This window comes from Ruditapes philippinarum, unplaced genomic scaffold (assembly GCF_026571515.1).
Source record: "Ruditapes philippinarum isolate M1 unplaced genomic scaffold, ASM2657151v2 ctg2483_1_1_1_1, whole genome shotgun sequence".
NCBI lineage: Eukaryota > Metazoa > Mollusca > Bivalvia > Venerida > Veneridae > Ruditapes > Ruditapes philippinarum.
The window spans coordinates 119,858-143,199 of record NW_026865080.1 but is presented as its reverse complement, the minus strand read 5'-3'; the positions used below and the strand labels follow the sequence as shown (position 1 = coordinate 143,199).

Here is a 23,342-nt window from a genome sequence, read left to right as displayed (position 1 = left end):
TTTGCATAGTGCCACCAATGTTGTTTCCAGTGTAATAACTGAAGTAAATTGGCTATAAGACTAATTGATTTATTTGGCTTAAACAATTTAAAAAAAATGCCATATCTGGGATTTGATCTCCAGACCCATCGCTTCCAGTGCAAGCGTGTAAACCACTGGACCACGGGGAAGTTATTAAATAACAGTTTGAAGAAAACCACCTTATTCTAAATTAGGGTTTGTAACCCTTGTTTATTTCGATATATTATGTTCACGATAAACCTGTTGTTTAACACTGATGTGTATAATATCATGGAGCTTAATATAAGCATGTACACGTATATCTATAAAGAATAACACAATATTAGAAATTTTCGACCAATCGGGAACTATTTTTTCTTCCCCGAGAAAGCTTAATAATAAATGTGCCTGCCATTTGACAATCTTTACACAGTGATCTCCCTTTAAATTTGTCGGCGATAGTGTACATATAAAGGTAAATAACCTCTTCGAGGAGTTTGGACTACTTTCGGTTTTTGCAAAGAAGCACATCAGGGTCTGAAATTTCGCTACCATTATTTGTTTGGTCTGACGACCAAAACAAATAAAAACTTAATTAATACAGGGCAATGGTCTTTCGATTCAATTCAATAACTTTATTGCATAAAACATTTTACAGTTCTTACAACACATACAAATATGTATATGCATTGGCAAATGAAAACATATTCGAAAGGAGAAAGAAGCATACAAAGTCTTTTAACAAAAACAATTTTGAGTCAGTTATTTTTTCTGCAAAATATTACGAAAAGTGGATTTTATTTGCAAAGAAATTTTGCAAGTTGGGAAAGAGGCTTTTTTTATTTAGAATTTATTATATTAAGTTCAGATGTATTTATTGTTGGCTATCGGCAGAAATTTGGTTTAGGATATTTGTTACTTCTTCTGTACCCAATAAGGCCATAGAATTACTCAACAATACTTCATGAATTTATATTATTTACAGTTGTCTTCCGTTTCCCGTACCTAACGAATAATGTCCCCTTAGCCGGACGAACAAACCTATGGGGTCTATTGGTTTATCATTGATTAAGCGGCTACTACAGTTATGAACGAACTGAAGCTCATTTACCATTGGATGTTGATAGGCGGACGGACAAACGCCGTATTATAACATAAACAAAATGACATATGAGAGCACACGGGATTGGAAGGTGTGCAATATTACGCCCGATGATTAATTTTAATATCATACCCATGCAAATCATGATCAGGATGCGGGGAGTTTTTAACTGACGCTTGCTTATAACTACTTTAAACCAAGATGCAATGAGTTTTCTGCTCAAGGTTTAGGCGGATCAGGGTGTGGGGACTTTTTAACACAAGGTTATTTATAGCTTAGTAAGGGTGCAGGCGACATTTAAAACAAATTCGTGTATCAGAGGAATCTCTTTATTCGCATTTTTAAAATGACATGATAAGAAGCATTCCGTATAATTATCATAAATTGCTATATCTAATTTTATTGTTTTAACCAAACGACAAATAAAAACGTAGTAACCATGATTAAATATAACCTAAAGCACAACAAGCATGGACAATGATAAAATAATCTATTATGTATCAAAGAAAGACATTGTCATATTATAGTATTCAATGCAAAAATATGTATTTTCCGCCTTAAAAAGATTACATAACAAAAATGTTTCTGATCACTTTGACCATAACAGAATAAAGTATAATAATCTTGATGATGAATGATGCAGGAATTAAAGATGATCATCTAAATTAAAATTATGCTGTAAACTGTGTCGCCAATTTATCCATTGTTACACTTACAAGTTCATTGTTACTCTATGTTCCATTGTCACGCTATGAGTTTCATTGTTACGCTATGGCTATATTTTCCGTTTTTACGCTACGTGTTCCATTGTTAGGCTATGTGTTCCGTTGTTACACTATGTTTTCCGTTTAACACTTTTTGTTCTATTGTTATACTAAGTGATCAAATGTTACACTTTGCGTTTAAATGTCATATTAGGTATTCAACTATTACACTTGGTGCTCAATTGTTACATTACATTCTCAAGCGTTACACTAGGTGTTCCACTTACTAGGCGTTCCACTGTTACACTAGGCGTCCCATTCTTACGCTACGTGTTCGATTAATAATTATTTATATCAAACGTCTAAAGAAAGTGTAAAAATATTCAAAGTTTAAATGAGGACTGGTCATTTAATGAATTTTATTATTGTTTTGAAAGTGAAAGAAATGTTGATAAATTTCTTGTTTTCCGTCACAGATATATTCATACAATATATTTCTGCAGTTATCAGCTATGCCTTTAGTGCAGTTGTGTGCAATTTACTTACATGGCACGTTTTTCGTTTCTCTACCTTAAAAAGGCACTGACATTTTAAAGTGACTGGCTAAAAAAACATTGAAGAATTGGATCGCATACAAGTAATCTTAACAATAAATGGTAACAAACTAATAAGGAATCATTAAAAAAATGAAAAAAGAGTGCAATATATACCAGTACTTATAAGAATTGTTAAAACACCTCTCCAGGATCTGGTTAAGGTTGTTTGGTTACATATTTTGCTATCAAATTAATAACGTTTTGAACATAAATGCATCATAAAACTGATTGCATGCACATGTGATTAAAACCAAAGATGAACAAAGCATTGACTACGATGTGCAAAAGTCATCCGCTGTAACGTATAGTTACTGCGTAGATTTCATTTGGTCCCATATATTATATTCATGAATATATCCCAGATATATGTAAAATTTCTATATTCTAATATTGATGCTTGGCAACAAAAAGTGATTCCCCGCCGGCTGCCGTGGTCATACCGCCCTTGTATTGTCCCAAGGCTGCGAGACCGTTTGCCTGAAATGCAAAATTTTAAGAACGTAATGTTATCCTCCATTACCAACAAAAAGCTGAATTGTTTTATATTTATAAATTACCTATAAATAAATGTTATCCTCCATTACAATCAAAAACTGAATTGTTTCATATTTTTTAAATTACCTACACATTAATGTTATTTTTCTATTGAAGTAATAAAATGTTTTGAAATTTTAGAATAAAATCGTGAGGAAATCCACACACAATCCACAACCTAAAAAACTAATTATCTATTCACTATTAAGGGGAGATAGTATCCCGAGGGTTCCGGGTTTGAGTCCCTGTCAGGCTGCGCATATATTCCTTACGCTGTGATACAATCAGCTTAAATAAAAAGTTTGAAGATGGCAAAGTTTAAATGTTGTTATACTAACAGTCAAATATACAAATATACTGACCTTTGCTCTTGTAATAAGCATTTTCTGGGCATCCGCACGATTAGCATCGTCTCCTTTCCAAGCCTTAAGAACACTGGCCTGTAAGGCTCTACCAAATGAGAAGGTAAGAGCCCATGGTTTAGGTCCAGGGCAGGCATTAATGGCATTCAGATTTAACGTGGCATCTTCTTCTGACTGACCACCGGATAGGAAGACAACACCTGTATAAAATAAGATGGAATATTTTTTTATTTGTTCTAGTTCATAATGTAATCTTAATCATGGGTGAGAGTATTTTGATAATCTAGGTTACCTCATGACAAGTAAATGATAAACCTGTCGTTCTTTTTTACTGAACTGATCCGACCAGTCAAAATGTGTTTTATTACACTGAAAGTTTATAACGTCGTTTTTAATTAGATAAATCATGACCTTTATATAGTCTATATACATGGATGCAGTCGAATAATGAAGTAATTTCATATTCCCTCAAACACTGAAAGTTCGCAGTATAATAAATTCGTTATAAAGAGTGTTGACACGTTATATGGCCGAATATAAACGGTTATTTGAAATATAACCCTCGCTTTGACGACAGTTTTTCTCGAAAAAACACTATTGTCACTAAAACGGGTATTCCACTACTTTATGTAAAAAATCGATATGGTACCTGGTTAGCATGCTTATTAAGATCTGTAATCTCTATTTTTGATTTTACTATTCAGGAAATATCATGTAACAATTTCAGAGAATATAAACCCGCTAAAATAACAGAAAGTGACTCGCCTGTATGTTTTATCTATCCCGTTTGCAGCTTAGTTTTGTTATATATATATTGAATCCCTAATTTTGAAAAAGAACAGTCCAATGATTTTGCTGTGCAAATTAATTACATAAATACAGCAGTTTGTGGGTTAAAACATATTCTAAGCCCGATTGTGAAGTAAGCTTGTAGTTCCTTTGAATTAACTATCAAGTCCGATTTCTGGAGTTAATCAGTCATGGCGGCCCAAAGTTTATAAAAAAGTTCACCAAGCTCAAACTCAGTTCTCAGGTATTTGATTGGTCAGAAACAGACACAGCATAAACACTAGCCAATAAAAATCTAGAGCATAGGAAAAAAGTTTATAACCTTGAGGCAAGGTGTCATATGAGACTCCAATTAGAGCTTGAAAACACAATCCAAGGTTTGAGTGGCAGGCACCTTTAGGTAAATAACCTTCAATTTCCTTTCAATAATATCAGTATGTTCAGAGAAGAATAGTTGAATCACAGAGAGTGAACATTTCAAATATCCATTAAAAATCAGGCAATTGAAATAAAAGAACAGATACACTACCTGGCATGGCTGGAGGAACAGCTCTACTCAACGCTTCTACGGTAGCCTTCGCATTTTGCTCTGCAGTAAATTTTTTGCTACAACTCTGACCCGCTGTCACCATGTTAGGTTTAAGTAAAGTACCTTCCAAGAAAACGTGATGGTCACTCAAAGCTTTGTATTGGAATGCAAGTACCTAAAAAAAAAGAAAACAAATTCATAAACTGTATCTCACTGAGCCACGAATTGACTTAAACGGTAGTTTGAGTCGTAACGTACTGTTTATAATGATTGAGAGAAAAAAGATTTATTAATTGTGTGTTAAGATTAGAAGGTTAATTTAAGTACGATTGCGTAGGAAGCTATTAGTTTCAAGACACATTTTTGCATCTGTTCCTGAAACCAATCAGAATTTAGCAATAAGTGTAAAGTTTTGTAGCTCAAGAAATCAACAGATTGCCTTGGACGGGATACGAACCCACGCGGTCAGTAATCATTACTAGACGTGTTGAACATATGGGCCATGCTGCCATTTAAAGAGTATAACGTAGATTCGGTATGAAAAGCTGATCAGACTGAAACGCATGTAGTAACTGGTGCATCTTCATACCGGAAATCACAAAAATCATTCCCTATGTATGTTTCTGTGTAACTTTTGAACATTCCAAAGTTTTAGATAGAAAAAGATCATATTGGAATGTGAAAAAACAATTAGTAAGACAAAACTCGTAACTATTTACAGAATAGGGAAGCAACTCTGCCGAACAAAAATAAGAGTTATTAATAACTATTACGTCACCTGTTCTGTAACTTTCTGTGCCGTGTATAAATCGTGTTCCCCGTCACAAAGAACTTCCGGTTCAACAATGGGAACGAGTCCATTCTATCAAAAGAAAGCAATTTTATATTAGGGGATAATTTGAAGTCTTAACCTATTGAATTTCTTAAATTGACTTGTCCAGATTCCATTTTTAGAACGGTCCATTATCAACTTCTATGGATATCAACAAAACGTTTCTTAAATCATGTTTTTCCATGAACAAAGTTAATGTGTAATTAAAGTTACAATAATGTATCAAATTAAAGGAAATTATCACATAAAATATGGAAAATTAAGCTGAAATATCACAAATTGGAGAAATGTAGGCCTATCCATCGTTCAGTTTAAACCTAAACAAACTCAAATAAGTTGCAATGGAAACTTTCCCTATTACATGATATATCACTTGCCCCTCTGTGCATTACTGTTATGGTGAAATACATGTGAAATATATCAATATTAATATCATCTGAAGTTATTTAAAGATTAAGAGCATTTTATACCATTTGACAGATGCTGGCATATCTTGCCAAAACATTGGCATTTTCCATCATAGCTTGATAGGACGGCGTGTGTTCGCCTATTTTAAGAACACATCTCCATTTAGCAAACTGCGCTCCATCTTTCTTGTACTGAGCGCATCTTTCCGCCAAACCATCTAGACCTAAAGAACAAACGGGAAGAAGAATGTAATGATAATATATATTAACGTCACAAAATCGCCATGACACCTTCAGTCCCTGAAGCCTTCTATAGTAGGTGACAATTTATGTCCGTGATGTCTTCTGCAGACTTTGATGTCTTTTTCCGTGAAATTTAAAGAAGCCTGTGACGTCATTTGCAGCACGCCAGGACGCCTTTAATGCCGATTTGTGATACATAAGACATCATACGACGATTTTCAAACCTCAATGATCGGCTTACTAACATTCATGTTTGGAAAACTATTTCTTAGGGAGCACATTTACAATACGTTCATACATGTGTACTGGCTAACATACATGTGCAATGTACGACGTTAAGCAGTGCAAGGGAAAAGAACTCCAGCAAGAGAAACGTTGTTTTCCAAATTTGACTTCAGTTACCTCCCTTGACGAAATATAACACCAGATGATAGACTACTAAAAGTGTACCTTGCGTTGTAGATTCTGCGTCAGTTCCTGCCAATATTACAACTCCTTTGTCTACTTTTATTCCCGGAATGATGTTTTTATCTTGGAGGACCTACAAACATAATATAAAAGACATCCTTAAATTTAGAAAATAAATTAGATCTAACACTCCTTATTCAATGTATTTAAATGAAGCGGTTTTTGCTGTGGAGTTCAAATATTTTGATTTATGACCCGTTTTATAATGCGAGATTTTAAATGACTAGTGGTTTATGTAAAGTCGAGAGCTTCAAATACTTTCACAGACAATCTTTGCAAATATATTTACAAGTGACGATTCTAGTCTCTATGCTTGATTTATCACATAGTTTGTTTAGTAAGAACTTACTTTGACAAAAGGTACACCGTCTTTTGTTTTCTGGTAAAGAGTCTCGTGGAAAAGAATGACACCGCTGATGTTTTCGGCCACCACAGAGTCCGAGGTAAACAGCAGTTCACGGTACCGGCGTCGGTTCTCCTCGGTGTTCTCTAAATTAATACTGGCAAACCTCTTACCAATGGTGCCTACAATTGAATAAAAAATAAAGTTCATTGAACTGTGGGTTTACCTGTCAAATGACTAATGGGACAGTCGATAATTTGTAGCCTTATCCACAATCGCAACTTATCGTTCCTTTCCGTCAAACTTCGGATAAGATTATAACGAATAAGAGCCGCGTTGTTCCGACTATGAGCCGTCAGGTAGAGCGTTTGACTGTGAATCGGGCGACCCGGGTACGAACCAGGGACGGCACAGGTCACTTTCGCTGTGATTGATCATGAAATCCTTTTCTACAGTCATTCGCAAGTAATCAGTTCCTAGCGAAAGTGAAGGCAACTAGTACAGGTAAACTGCTTGACAACATGCCCAGGAACGATACGATGGCTGAACTGTGCTCTGGTAAATTCAATGTGGCTTACTGCCGTGATCTGGGGTGAAAACTACCAATACCACCACCTTTGTTCCGACTGACCTTATCCAGTCTGAGTTAGATCCAGAATAGTTGGTAGGTAAAAACACAGGTCAAGGCTTAAGTAACGTATAACTGGCATATTAAATCGACATACACTGGTTTAATTAATTTCTGCAGATCTATACACTTTGACGCATTGTCAAATTGGCGAAATTCTTACAGAAAATTACATGAATGAACATACCTGTGGACTCGTCAGCTGCTAGGATACCTTTCCCTGGAGCCACGATGGCATTAGCAATATTCTTCAATTCATCCTCTTGGTCAGCGGTCAGATAGGTTGGAAATCTAGACATCTTTCTGTAATATTATACGATATGATACAAAATAACAACTATACGGTCTACACGTTTTATAACATAGACCTATTAAATTAACGTTAAAAGGACTAAGTTTGTAAACCACACTGAATACACTTCTTAATCGTACTATACATATTATACACAAAAGTCAATTTTTCATAATAAAATCAGGAACGATATCCGGGTTTAAAAAATCCAATACCCATATAATCGTACATATATCCCGGACACGATCGAAACTAGGTCCGATACACTTACTTGTGCATGAATACTTACAAACTAACTTTATAGAACAGAACAGATAATTTACTCAGATTTGTACAAAGTTAACAATTAATGCATCAAAATGTACTCAAACATTTATTATATACCTTTACTTTATACTAACTATTTCGACACTGTTTAAACCGATGGATGTATACGTTGTAAATAGTCTGCCTATTTTTTCGTGTTTATTTGTAATAATTTTCAGACAAGCGCGTACGTGTTTGACGTTCTTGTTTTACACAAATAAACTTAAGACTAAATAAACATCTATGATTTAAGATCATGTCATTCTAGAACCTTGATAAAATAAAATAACAACGTGTTAAGTAAAGTCGTTATGCAAGTGTGACAAAAAACACAAATAAACTGTTCAAATATGATTCCACAAACCTTTGTTTTACTTATTTGCTATCCAAAAAGTTTAAGGAGTCAGTTATTGAGGTCAGAAATATGTGAAAACTGGGACAAAATGATACCAGATAAACGGTTGTAAATAACACGCAAAGGTTCATTCAAGGTCACCCCATATGCATTTAAATATCTTAACATGGTTTTAAAGTGAATCGGTCGGTCTATAATGGAAGGTCTATAATACAGAAAATAAAATACGTTTATAGTTTTAAGTAACAGACATAACGACAATATATAAATGAGCCGCGTCACGACAAAACCAACATAATGGGTTTGCGACCAGCATGGATCAAGACAAAAAAATGCGTATCCGCGCAGTCTGATCAGGATCCATGCTGTTCGCTATAACTTTCTCTACCTGTAATAGAGTTTGTAAGCGAACAGCATGGATCCTGATCAGACTGCACGGATGCGCAGGCTGGTCTGGATCCATGCTGGTCGCAAACCCATTATGTTGGTTTTGTCGTGACGTGGCTCAAATGGTATAATATGGATGATTAGTGTGAGATACATAATGCAATTTTGCATAAAATCATACAGCAGATTATAAATGTGTTCATCTTATAAATGTTCGTACTCAATCAGTCATTACTTTATTAATGTTTTTAAATTTCCATTTGTTCATACTAAATCACTAAGAACTGTATCAACGTTTTTTTTTTCTGTAAGAATTCCCTTATGGTAGATCTACATTGCTTTCGTTTCTATCAACATTTAAAATACTGTGAAAATTTGCCCGTGGTAGATCAATCCACTTTAAATAAATCTGAAAACACATTTTTAAGGAAAAATATTTCGAAACATCTGTGTCATTTTTATCACTACAGTAGTCTAGATTAATTTTGTGTGTAACTCGCATTATCACTTAAACATACAGAGTATATATACACATGTATACATGTACTGCACGCTGTTAATTTCAACTAAAATAACTAATTATTTTTTATATTTTGCCTCGACATAAAGTCGTATAAATATGTGGATTATGTTCATACTTAAACATACAGTAATTATGATTAATAAGAATGTTGCAACTGTCTATCATGCATTATGTACGTAAAGTTAAATTATAAAATATATAAAGTTATACTACAGTATAATAGTTATATACAACAAAGGCAATTGCACTGATCATGTAATTTTATGATTTGCCAGATTTGTCTCATTTAATAGGTATTATGTATTAGCGCATTAACAGAAAGTTGGACTGCTTTGTAATCATTGATTAAATTTCAAGTTCCTGACGTGAATAAAATAGTATATAGATCTAATTAGCCTGGGTTCCAGGCCGTCGATTTTTTTATGTGCTTCTGATCGGCAAATCGACATATTATGAAAACACGAACGGCGTATGTTATGAATAGGCAAACAAATTATCAACGCATGAATCCCGGGCTAAGATCTAATTTAAACTTCATGTTAATTATGCATAATCAATGTTGTAAATCCCTTAAGTATATATATAGCAATTATATTTTATACCAGATGATGTAATATCTGCTGATTGTTGCGATAAGCGTTATATAAATAAACACAGATTTTATCTACTTCAATTGTGTTATCAAAGTATACAAGATTACATATAAAGTCAATTCTAGTTTACTTATTCGACTTTGTATAGACACGTTACACATTTTGAACCTTTTGATAAACTGTTAGCTGTTTATTAAAGTTAAACGGCTGTTAAATGACTTTCCGCGACATACTAAGATATAAAATAAACAGAATAAAAAGTTAAGATAACTTACCTTGGTCCTGTGTAAGTTTACTTGCAAACTGTAAATAAATCCGGGTTTAAATTGCGAAAAAATGCACAAATTAACTCAACACGAACCGACGCTGTGTAAAACTGATCTCGTGACGTGTAAACTGGAGGTGTGTCAGTATTCTTTCTTTTCATTGGCTAATAATATACACACCTTCTGTTTATTGACCTTGAACTTTGATGATGTAAACAAAACCTATCGAACAAAACCTATCGGCAATGACCTTCAGCGCACGCGTATATAAACAAGGTAAAATGAATAATTAAGTTATTCAGCTGAAAAAAAAATACGAGAACTTAAGCAAGCCTCAAATGAGACTGTATTCGTAGAAAATTTAACTATAGGTTAGAGTTTATAAGTACATAATTATTTACAAAATCAAATTGGTTTGTTTAATTTTGTAAAATCGTACTAATAAATTTTAACCAGCTTAGTGTTTTATATTTTTTTATAAACAGTCTATTTACTAGACTGATTAACAGTAACTGTAATCCTATTGGACAAAAAATAATTTTAAACATTAATACTTTTTTCGGTTCAATAATTTAAGAAGTTTGTTGATCTTATATATTTACAAACACGCGACTGAAATTTAGCGTGTTTATTGTTTGATTTTATTAACCTGTCAATTCCATACTGATTATACGGTCAATGCACAGAATATATTAATATTCGGTAAATTCCGCGAGAGGTACGCAGTAAGATGTGATTAAACTTATCTAGTTTCGATGAATAAGTTACACTGACCGTTATAGCGCAAAAGGGTGAACTACGGGTAAATTTTATCTGAATGTCCAACATCTTGTAAGATCGAGACAGAGTATGTGCAGGTTTTTTTCTTATTCATAACTATTTTCAACATTTTTGAAGTTATGGTTGTTCCGTTTTTAATATGTTTTGCACTTTTTTGTAAATATTATACTTTTGTATATAACATTGTTATATTATAATTGTTTGTTATAACAGAATTAATTCTGAAAATTTATTCGGATTAAAATCAATAAATGTAATTTCAGTACCGAAAAAATACAATACAAAATGTGACAATTCAGTGTTTCTAAGGTGTTTCATATCCGTGTAGACAATTTTGCAGGCGCTTGACCATTTTATTAAACATTTCTTAAAAATAAAGAAAAAATAAGTCTAAAAAGAATGTCGAAAGAAGGGATCGAACCTTCGACCTCTCATGCATTAGGTAATCACTTAACCGACTGCGCTATTGCGGATGTTACGAGAACATTCATTAAGCTGGTGGGAGTTTTCCAAACGTTATTTATTTACTCCATATTAATTCTCGTAAAATAAACGGAAACAACCGAAGTGGGATCGAATATTTAAATGAGTGCTATAATGTATTCATAATTGACAGGTCAATAAAATCAGACTATACAACGTGGTTTATAACAGAAGAAAGAAAAGGGTTATTAAAGTTAAAAGCCCAAAAACCCTATAAATTATATCATTTGTACTTCTCAAAATGTATTATTTCTGAGTAGTCTAGCTGTTGGCACTGAAAATAGCTGCGTGAATTATCGAAATGGTACGTGCTTCTTTTTCATTGTAGTAAGACATTATTAAGTATTTTGTATGGAAGTCAAAATACCACATTGTTTACTTTCAAATTGTTGCATCATCGGATACCCGCGGTTGATCAACATGTAACATATAAACATAACATGTAATCTAGTTTACCACCTCAATATCACTTTCGTTAACAGCGACAAGATCGATTGCAAAATTTAATTGCAATATATTAATAAGTCATCAAAATGGAAATCGTAATTTTCAAAATACTGAAGAAGCATGTTTATTAAATTTCCTGTAACTCATTGTTTATGGTTTTATATCATAAATATGATGCTCAAATGAAGATTTATCAATATTCAAATATTTGTAAGTTCCAAAAAGCATAATTTGCAAAGATATTACCGAATTTACATTTCATGTAAATAAAGGGAGGTAATTAGAAATTTATTTTCGATAAAGTCTAAACCATTTTTTTTTCTATACATTTTAATGATTACTTATAATGCAAACAAACATTTGCAGTACATTTTTAACATATTTTGGATGTTTTGAAATTGTTTTAGAAAGATAATTACATACAAATATAAAAATTAATTACACTTAAGTGTTATGATATCCTTAATTACAACATACAGGATCTTTAAGAGGAGGGTACATATCCCCACTTATGTATTGTCTCAATAAACAAAGTCAAATTTATGCGTACCACCATAAATTTTAAATTTAGACCTGTGAACACTTTGCATGCGAATTGTTGTAGGGAATAATGTTACAACGATAGATTTCGATAGCCAATTAAATACATTGCAGAATATAGGAACAGAACAGAACGAACATAATGTGTTTATTTTTCCATTGTGATTCTTATCATATGTACTATTTATGTACATATAAAATAATAAAAATGTGTACATTAATTTGCATAATATAATAGGAACAACACAAAACAGACATATATACTGTGTTTATTTTTCAATTGTGACTTTTATTATATGTGCTATTTATGTACAATAAGTAAACCTCCTTCCAAAAAAATAATTGGTTTGTTTCTTCCAAAAATGCTAAAACCGTCTTAAAAGTATTTTTTTTTTAAAAAACAAAATCTGATTTATTAAACTGTTTTCAAAAATAAATATTAACATTGGCATAATTTAAACGAGCTATGGGGTGATAGGATACATGTATATTAATTGTGAAAGGGTTATCGATGCAGTCTGCCTGACTTTTCCATTAATCAGCATAAAACATTCCGGAATACTGATGAATAATAATCAATGAAAGTATTTTGTCTCACGAATAAGTTACTCGCTTCGGGATCTTTTTAACAAAATTCTATTTGAAAGACCATGCTTGCTATAAGAACGTTACTATTATACTATTGTATGTGACTCACTTCAAATGAATACGTACTGTACATTGTATTCAAGCTGTCGCCCTTTATATAAATTACTTAACCATGTCGTAATAGTATGCCTTTTTCTTCCTATCGAATCAATGAAATACAAGGAAGTGACACATAACCATGCATAAAACGCCGTGGCAAAATGACGCTTCTAATCGAAGAGGCTAACTACAAGAAATTATGTTTGAATTTGTGACCATGACTATATAATACATTGCCTGAAAATAGGTTTCCTTTTTTCCCCACATTTTTTACATTTCATCATAATGATTGTGAGAATGCAATCGCAACTTTTCGGCCCTTTCCATCAGTCGTCGGATAAGGACAATAATAGCCGATTATGTTCCGATTAATAAGAATGCTGATATAGTTATTTTAACTCTTGAAATATCAAGTAAAGTGTAAAAGTGGTTTTATTTTACCCGTTTCCGGATTTATCATGTCACACGAAATACACACATGTCTCTCGAAAGGGACCGCATTATGACCTATGATATAAATGCTTGAGCAATGTTGACATTAAATAATTGCCGATTTTTCTTTCTTAGAACTTTGTTATTGCTGCACAAACCATATCCACTCTTGTTTTGGATCGCCTGGTGAACATGTAATAAGATTAATAGATTTGTTGTCGTCCGCTGCCGTAAGACAGAGTCCACTAACCACGTGCCGTAACTGCATTGTCTGAAACAATATCATACGTACGTGTAAGCTACGTAGCATAGAAGTTATTTTCACTTTCAAAGGCGTTCGGCATTTTTGTCTCCCCTTGATCATCATGGATAAAATTACTATATGTGTAAACGGGAGCTGGTTAGTTATTTTGTTCTTCATGATCAAGGGCCTGGGAGATTATTTTATGATGATTTGACCATTATTGGCAAGACGAATGTACCGAATGCCTACGGATGAAAACCCCTCTCAGAAGAACACTATTCGCATTCAATATCATTTTTCCTGATTGTTTTTCTGGTTTATGTAGCAAGGTGGTAAGCCATTAACGACCCACCATGACGTTTTTACTTCAAATTGACAAAACAAAGAAATTAACATTTTTATATCATTTATAAATGCATGTACAATTTATAAATGAGCCGCGTCACGACAAAACCACATAATGCGTTTGCGACCAGCATGGATCCAGACCAGCCTGCGCATCCGGGCAGTCTGATAAGGATCCATGCTGTTCGCTTACAAGCCCTATTACAAGAAAGGAAACTGATAGCGAACGGCATGGATTCTGATCAGACTGCGTGGATGTGCAAGACTGGGCGGATGTGCACGCTGGTCTGGATCCATGCTGGTCGCAAACCCACTGTGTTAGTTTTGTCGTGACGTGGCTTATATGTCTATCATAAGCTACCTCTGTGTACTCCCATTTAGCCGCAGTGTGATTATGTATCTCAGATGTGCAGAATTTAAGTTGTATGGATTGACCTTCCTGTGGAATTAAGCAACGTTCCAGGAACCGTAGTTTTCCTGATTCGGTCAACTCAGCAAACTGAAATGCATCTAGTACTTTAGTTGTGTAATGCTATTTGTTTCAGAAATAATTTCAAACTGAATTGTTTCAAATTAATCAATGAGCGTTGAAAATAATGCATATTCAATTCTTTTGTAAAACGTTTTTATTTTTCTTTCTGGAGTAGTTTTCAATAGAAGTTTTACACGGATTGCTTAAATTTATATAATAGTGGACACTTACTAGCAGACAATCTTTCTATAGACCCGACCGAATCTATATACTGCTGGCTTTTAGATATTTAAACGCAATAAAAGTATTAAAGAAGTGTGCAAAACACACATTATTATTCTACTTTCTTAAATAAACCAGCAGTTTCTTTCAACGTGCACAGATACAAACCTCCAATACACATGACCCTGGTTTAAACCCTAGACCACTATCGAGAACAAATTCTACTCTGTCCAAGATCAGCCGGCATAATTATCATGGCCTGCACTGTTCGCTTTTCAGTCAGTACTTATTTTGAAATATTAATGGTTTTAGCCTAAGAGCTGTGGGTCATTTAATAAAAGTTTTTGTCCACATTAAAAGAATAACAAGTTCATTTATTAATAAGATATTTTAGCATGGTGAGTAAGAATATCTAGTCACAAAGGCTGATAGAGGAAAGCGACTTTGCGTCACAAAAAGTAGTACATATGAAAGATGGAATTAAAAAGACGTCACGTTCATAGTATATATCACTTTACAACAAAAAGAAAAGAAAAAAACAGAAATCCAACCTGAACCTCATCTCCATGGCACCAGCTTTGTTCCAGGCTGATTTTGTTAGCTGTAGGATTTAAACACAATTGTGATTGCTCGTTTTTAATCTGAAAAGATATAAAAGTATAGTCACTTTATCACGTGGTCATTACACCCTACTGCGTGTGAGCAAATCAACTATGTTACATAAGCTTTCAGTCATTTGGCTTACACAGGCCCCTTATGGCTGAGGATATGCCTTAAATGACTGAGACACAAGACTTGATGCCATCGTTTATCCATGTGTGGTCGTTTAAAGCGACTAAATGTGTTCGAATAACTAGAGTCTATGCATTTCTTAGCTCCAGCAGGTAAGGTGATTTTGACCTCTGGCGTTGCTTTAAAATTTGTTACACTCGAGGCTAGCCAAAGTCTTTTTTTCCTGTTTTGACGCCATATGCATGGCATATACTTTGGTGCGCCGTAAAACCAAACAAACCTTATCCACCTAACACAATAATAAAAAGGGTGTGTTTTCCTTCTTTCGCTTCTTTTTCTAAATACAAACAATATATCACAATTACTATCAACAAGGTTAAGATGCGATACGAAAATATTGTACGACTTACTGCTCCCTGATTACGAATTTCGGTAAATTCAAACATCGCAAATTCTCGAACCTTGTCTAGATAGAAATCAAACGGTTTGCATTTGTTTTCTTTTCTGATTCTAATTCTATTTGATACGTCACCAAAATCTATCTGTAAAAGAATATTAAAACACATTCTGTAAAATGTTTGACATTTTCTTTAAATAACTGAGAAAATAAAAAGTGTTCATGTCTTTCAATTGCCCAGAATAAATTAAGAAATTGAACTGTGGCACATAAAGTTATTAAGTGCTGCGGGCCTTGTGGTTAAGATGTCAGCAGTTCAACCTTGAGGTTTTGAGTTCGAGCCCTCTTGTGGTACTGACTGTTTCATCATGTTTCATACATAACGCAATCTTTAGTTACTTACAGGAAGCGAATTCGGCAATGGTTTAAATAAGTTCAAATCTTTTATCACAACTATTATTTGAAATAAGTAAAGTTATCATTTACAAAAATAAATTCCAAACTTTATACGTTTAACAGTATATTTTTGTACAGATGTTATGGACACATTTTTCCATGTATCTGTTTAAAATTTGACCAGAACTTTACATTATTTCAAGCATGTTTTATGATACATGATATTACATATACTTGTTTCTGATTTTCGATACTAACTCATTCTACTTTAAAGAAAATTAAAATAAAAACGACAAAAAAACAGCCCTTCATTACCGCTAAGCTCCAATTTCATCATAACATAATCTTTTAATTTATATTCATGAGATTGTCATATTTGATCCAGATCCTAACTTTGATCATATCTTTACTCTTTTTTTAAACTGAAATCATATCTGATCCTAATATAGATATTAACTCTATTTTAACCCATTCATTTGATTAAATTTTGAGATGTTTTCATATTCACCCTTATTCGGATATTTTTCATATATGAAGTCAATATTTGTTTTATGTTCATGTATGGTCTACATATTGTAAATTGTTCTTAAAACACACATAATTAATATACCTGTTTTCTTTTGGTGTGATAAAATTGATATATCTTGTATTTATGATCATCAAGCCACGCCTCTGCTACACGAAGAATATTAGCCACGCCTTCATTTCTCATTCTCCACATGTTGCGCCGGAACATGTGAGCAACATACGAGCAGGGAATCATTTCGACACGCCCACCACAAGTCCAAACCTATAACGATATGTTCTTAGATCAGGATGACGGTCGGTGCTTTTGTGACGTCATTTTATCAACAAAGACGCCTTAAGTCGCAAACGGGCCATTCAGTGAGCTATGATATATGTTTAATTGATTTTGAGTCAGAGGTCGACTTTTTGTCCGTTCTGTTATGCAGTATGTTTTACAAACTAAATGTGGAGAGTAAGACTGGTAAAATTGTCAAAATGTCTTCACGTTTAGGCTCATGTTTTGTAAACTTAACTTCTCAACAACATTTTTTTACCACTCTTTGAATATTATGGCTGTAAAAGCTTGAACTTTAAGAAATCACTTTTATTTCGGAACAGTCAATAAAGCCAACATAACATCACCTTGATAGAGAGTTCCATCTGCTCACTGCCCCAGACCTTCATCCCAGGATCGAACCCGCCCAGCTGCATGAACCAAGACTTCCTCATCCCAATCATCATACCTTGAATGATCCCAAATCTACAAATTTAAGACTTCACTATCTAGACCTGCTTAAATTAAACATTACTCATACTAAAATCTTTTATACTCCCCTGTATTTCATAATTATTATTTGCCCATTTAACAACAAATATTTTACCATCTAGGTGTTGTGAATGTCAGCGGTCTTTACCTTTAAAGACACGTACATTGTACTTAAGAAATACATAATTTATAATTATTTAGAAATATCAAACATGTGTTTAATAATGTATTAATAATAGAATTAGGGAATTTTACATGTTTAACAACAACAAAATAACAACAACAACAACAACAATAACAACAGAAAAGCGCCCTTATAATCTTATTCTATTAATATAAATGACTCACGGAAGAGGTTCAGTGTCATTGAGTCTAGATTCCATGAACGACGTTTTATATTTCGCTGAGGTAGTATCCAAATTAAAAAGAAGAAACGGAAAAAAGTATCGTATCTGCCAGAGTTCAGGATGATGCAGTTTGAACGTACGACGGTCAATCGATCCAACATTGGAACATAAAAGAGCTTTCGGCTCTTCAAGAAGTCGACTCAATAGGGGTTCTATCCAACCTGATAAAATAATAATTAAAAAAAACATTTCTCATTTGTTTACTATATGTTTTAACTAGTTATATTACAATTCTTATAAAACAGATGCATGCCGAGTGTCTTGAGGAGGGACAAGGTTAATAAGAATTTTCCTATGCTCATACTCAGATCTGAGGCATTTGTTTGGTCAAAAACAATCCAAACTTTTGAATGACAAATAGATACCCTGAGATTATATACTGATCTCAGAAAATAGTTGTAAAATCTCCATGTCTAAATCAAAATGAGATCCAATTAGCAAAATTGAAATATTCAATTATAATAATAACAATAATATTGACTAAAATGAATGATATTTTTTTTCTATTGTTTCATCTCAATTATAAAATTCGGATATGAAAAAATATCACATGTAAATTCTTCCGTTAGAATAATCATAATAAGTAATAGAAAGAGCACCGAAACACGAGGCTATCTGATTTGTACGAGGGGGCGTAGCCCCCAAGTATTAATCAGATTGCCGAGTGTTTTGGTGTTCTTTCTCTTTTGTATCATAGTCAAACATAAAAGCACGTTCCCTGTTGTCACAATATGAAACCCCGGCAAAAATGAACCAATGAACGAACATCTGATTATGACATTTCTGTCGCTTTCTCTTTCTCTGTCGTCACAATATGTAAACCCCAGCAAAAATGAGCCAATCAATGGGCATGCTCTGGAGTGCGGGTAACTAATACCCGCGCCTCCAGTTAACGCACTGTGCATGTATATGTATAGAATAATACGATTTAACCCGGACACATTTTCAACAGAAAGGTCTCCAAACTATGATACAAGATTTATTATCCATTAGTTCTGTAAATAATTAACACTTTGGAACATACACCTGGGAGACATGATAAAATCATTATGATATGTGTGGTATAGATAAATCGATAAATTCATAAAAAATAACAACAAAAGAAAAGAGCGTTGTTTTATTGTTGTATTACCATCATGATTGTTTTACAATTGTTTACTGTTCATCATTATTATAATACTGGATGATGGTGATAATCGTGTAATGATGGGGGTAGTGAAATCTTACATATTTTCTATTCATGATTGATATTGTATTTCAGATTAATTTAATGTTTCGTCGTCGTCGTCATAATCATCATCGTCGTTTTCGGCCATATCATTATCATCGACACCATTATTATTATTGTTATTATTATTATTATTTTATTATCATAATTATTATTATTATCAAATAAATATCATCATTATTATTATTATTGATTGATTGATTTTATTGATTGATTGATTGATTGATACTTATATCAGAAAGGGAATATTATGTCATACCCCCTGGCGTCCGTCTGTCTGTCCGTCCGTACGTCCGTCCGTCCGTTAGCAATTTGGTTTCCGGAGCATAACTTAAGTTCCATTTGACCCACAATGTTAAAACCTTATAGGATGATTGTCCATATTGGGTAGAAGACCCCTATTGATTTTGGGGTCAAAAGGTCAAAGGTCAAGGTCACTATGACCTTAAAACTGATGACAGTTTCAGGAGCATAACTAAAGTTTTATTCGACCCACAATGTTGAAACTTCATAGGATGATTGTCCATATTGGGTAGAAGACCTCTATTGATTTTGGGGTCAAAAGGTCAAAGGTCAAGGTCACTATTACCTTGATACTGAAAACAGTTTCCGGAGCATAACTTAAGTTCCAATTGACCCACAATGTTCAAACTTCATAGGATGATTGTCCATAGTGGGTAGAAGACCCCTATTGATTTTGAGGTCAAAAGGTCAAAGGTCAAGGTCATTATGACCTTAAAACTGAAAACAGATTCCGGAGCATAACGTAAGTTCCATTTGGCCCACAATATTCAAACTTCATAGGATTATTGTCCATATTGGGTAGAAGACCCCTATTGATTTTGGGGTCACAAGGTCAAAGGTCAAAGTCACTTTTACCTTAATACTGAAAACAGTTTCTAGAGCATAATTAAAGTTCCAATTGGACCACAATATTCAAACTTCTTAGGATGATTTCAATATAAGGTAGGAGACCCCTATAGATTTTGGGGTCACAAAGTCAAAGGTTAAGGTCATTATTAATAACTTAATTATTAATCAACCTACAGCTGTAAAATTGTATAGGATGAACAGCGAATTCCCATGTCTTACAAATGCTTCATCCTTACTAAAAAAAAAAAACTTTCGGGCATATAATGCTCCGCCTAGCGGTGCTCTTGTTTTTACATTATTGTAACTAGGTGCAAGAGAGTAAATCTGTTTATTGTTTTAGTGTGGTTTCTAAACTAAATACAGACAAAAGCTATGAATCTATGTATCAAGAAAAACAAATGTGTTACTTTTCGAAATCGCTCAACCACTGTGAGATGATATTTTACCAATCAAAAATATTGTACCTGGTAGTACTTCCATATGACAGTCCATGCACACAAAGTACTCGGCGTCCACGCTGTCAATTCCCGCCTGTCGAGCCATCATTAGGCCAATGGATTCCTTCAGTCTTATCACTCTTACTTTAGAGAGATTTTCTAGATATATATCTAATACGCTCTTAAGTTCATCTGAAAGAACAAAACTTGTTTACCTAAAAATAAACCAATTCGGGTTACATATAATACTTTACAAATGATTTACACAATAAACTGGCTGCTCACATTTGAATAATTTCAAGTAAAGAATGAATACAGCTATAGTCATTCAACAAGATGGTAAATGGTCAAAGAATCACATTCTCCCTGCTGACTGCCAAAAATGCGAATGTCTAATTTCATAGTACTTAAAGTGTGATTGGTGGACCCGCGATATTCTGCACCAAAAAAAGAAGATACACTTAACGTAAACAATAATTATTTAATAACAGTCGAAGCCCTACTTAAGACCACCTTATCTTACGTAATCATACGAGCAACAAACATTTATTTTTGTAAGGACAAAATGTAAAGTTTTTGAACTATAAACTCAATCATACTGTTTTCAGAGCCATCGTCCACCAGGACAATCTCGTTGACAAGATGATCTGGTGTGTTGTATAAAATGCTGTAAACCGTGCGTAACAAAACGCTCAAATGTTCGTCCTTGAATGGTATCACCACGCCTATCTTCGGTAAATCATCCGGATATATCAAGTCCTTGCATCTTCATAACAGAAAATTTGATTGAACAAATAAAGAACAAACGATTTATTAATGATTTAAGGGTGGAGGGCGTTATGATTTACTTATTATTGGTGTTCATAGATTAGAAGGTTACTGTCTAATTTTCCTAAATGATAAAAGGACTATAATGATAAATTGAGGGCATTTATTGTTTATTATTATTTTTTATCACCAAATGTGATAAAATTTAAGGTGCAAAAGTGCGAGTCAAAATATATAATAAAATAACTTCAAAATAAGATTAACGTAAGCTCCTATTTAGGATAAGAAACATATTTTGTTTTTATCTAATGAACCTTTCTACACTTTTTTCCATTACATTAGTCAGACGTTAAATAAAAGTTGTTTAAAATAATATCATCTTTATCAACAATGTCATGAGATCTTTTTCTTATCATTGTATGGTACTTCTTCGCCATACCTATGCATTTATTTAACTGAAATAGAAATAGTATCTCACACAGTTTCAAAAAGCGAGATATTTGCGATATTAGATCTGTACAGTAATAATAAAGAAGCGTAACTGTATCATTATAATGTTTTGAAAATCACACGGAAATGTTTTATTCGAAACGTCACATAACATCATTTAACCAAAATAAATACATGTAACGATAAAATATTAAAAACAATTATTACATTTTTGGTCTATAATCCTCCACTTTTCTATGTATAGAAATGATGTCACTCAGGTATCCATTAAAATCGTCGTGAAGAAAGTCGTTCAGGTACTGCGACATGTCTTCCGAGGAAATATCATTTTCATTAATGACAACCGCTGATCCGTTTATCCCTGAAACATATTTTACCGCATCTTGAAATTAGTAATGTGATCAAAATAAAATAAAGCTTTTTCTAGAGCCACTTTCCATTAATATACGCCTGAAACCAAGTAAAAATAAGTTTACGAGTATATAATAAATACTTTCGCAGAAAAGCAGTGCCAGTGTATCGTTTGTGTATATACCACAGCATTTTAACTGCTGTCTTAAATATAAACAAGTTTATGCAAAAATAGCAGAACTATGTAACAACTTTCGTTGTTTTAATCAAATTAAAAACTGTGCAAGAATTTCCATAAGAGCAGCATGATGACAACAAATTCCACAAAAATAACTCTTTAAATTGACCTATCATGCATAATCTCCTTTTAAGTTCGCAAGATTTTGAATTAAAGGTAATTATGAATTAAATTATGTACGCCAATAGCTTTTTTGTTAGGGTTTTCGTCGCAGTATATAGGTCGCACAGCGACTTTCCAGGTCTACTTGGTGAACAAGACTTCAGGTGCTCTTCCGTGCATTATTTCAGGCACGAGCAGGCACCTGGGTAGGACCACCGAAGTTCCGTAGTTAGCTGGATAGCTTCCTGCCATGAACAATCCAAAGTCCCTGTCGGTATTCGTACCCACAGCGGTGGGGGTAAGTAGTTTGAAGTCAAAGACTTTAACCACTCGGCCAAGGAGGCTGATAGCTTGTGGTACATTCGTCATTATTTCGTCGCCGTTATGTCAAAGATATTGCTCTTTAATGCGGAATACTGAAGTTTGTCTTAAATTTTACCTGGACCAAACTGCTTCCCCTCGTAGGATTCGAAAATGCTGGTATCTGCTTCCTCTTCTTTGATTTGTCTTAGATGTTCAGAGTTTGAATGTTCAGTAACTGCTTCAATACAATCTTGCATCAAGAAAAACTGAACGGGTAATTCCACGTTATGTTGTATCCTAGAGACTAAATATACCAAAGTCACTCCGTAACAAACGATACAAGTAGCAAAGATGTTCCGATGTATCCATTTCATAATTTATCATTCATTAAAACACGGTTTCAAATAAACTTAGACCCAATAGTTACACGGCAACAATAAATCATTGTCATTGATATATCACCGTTTCTAACAAAA

The 23,342-nt window shown here is 33.5% G+C and overlaps 2 protein-coding genes across 3 annotated transcripts; both read right to left on the bottom strand.

The window, feature by feature from the left end:
- Positions 1-1,417: 1,417 nt before the first annotated feature.
- On the bottom strand, positions 1,418-10,426 carry LOC132727738 (fructose-bisphosphate aldolase-like). Of its 2 annotated transcripts, none has more exons than XM_060713306.1 (9): positions 10,269-10,426; positions 7,725-7,840; positions 6,916-7,091; positions 6,549-6,639; positions 5,919-6,079; positions 5,395-5,478; positions 4,617-4,791; positions 3,299-3,498; positions 1,418-2,879 (listed from the first exon to the last, which is right to left on the bottom strand). In XM_060713306.1, exons 2-9 carry the CDS (start codon positions 7,834-7,836, stop codon positions 2,787-2,789), a joined length of 1,092 nt encoding a protein of 363 aa, XP_060569289.1. In that variant the 5' UTR covers positions 7,837-7,840; positions 10,269-10,426; the 3' UTR covers positions 1,418-2,786. The 2 variants fall into 2 exon arrangements, with proteins under 2 accessions (XP_060569289.1, XP_060569290.1); XM_060713307.1 differs by lacking the exon at positions 10,269-10,426 and adding an exon at positions 8,214-8,237.
- A 3,344-nt stretch (positions 10,427-13,770) lies between these two features.
- Positions 13,771-23,123, bottom strand: LOC132727736 (polypeptide N-acetylgalactosaminyltransferase 5-like). The gene is made up of 11 exons (XM_060713304.1): positions 23,003-23,123; positions 22,080-22,233; positions 21,254-21,420; positions 20,682-20,846; positions 18,058-18,277; positions 17,586-17,703; positions 17,047-17,226; positions 16,054-16,185; positions 15,463-15,552; positions 14,579-14,749; positions 13,771-13,899 (listed from the first exon to the last, which is right to left on the bottom strand). Exons 1-11 carry the CDS (start codon positions 23,121-23,123, stop codon positions 13,771-13,773), a joined length of 1,647 nt encoding a protein of 548 aa, XP_060569287.1.
- Between the last annotated feature and the right edge of the window lie 219 nt (positions 23,124-23,342).

Coding starts and splice junctions, on each gene's coding strand:
- LOC132727738 (XM_060713306.1), bottom strand. CDS start 7,836: ATGTCTAGATTTCCAACCTATCTGACCGCTGACCAAGAGGATGAATTG. Junction 7,092..7,724: donor AGCAGCTGACGAGTCCACAG/GTATGTTCATTC, acceptor ATTCAATTGTAG/GCACCATTGGTAAGAGGTTT. Junction 3,499..4,616: donor TGTTCCTCCAGCCATGCCAG/GTAGTGTATCTG, acceptor TATTTTATACAG/GTGTTGTCTTCCTATCCGGT.
- LOC132727736 (XM_060713304.1), bottom strand. CDS start 23,123: ATGCAAGATTGTATTGAAGCAGTTACTGAACATTCAAACTCTGAACAT. Junction 22,234..23,002: donor GGGGAAGCAGTTTGGTCCAG/GTAAAATTTAAG, acceptor AATATGTTTCAG/GGATAAACGGATCAGCGGTT. Junction 15,553..16,053: donor AAATTCGTAATCAGGGAGCA/GTAAGTCGTACA, acceptor ATATCTTTTCAG/ATTAAAAACGAGCAATCACA.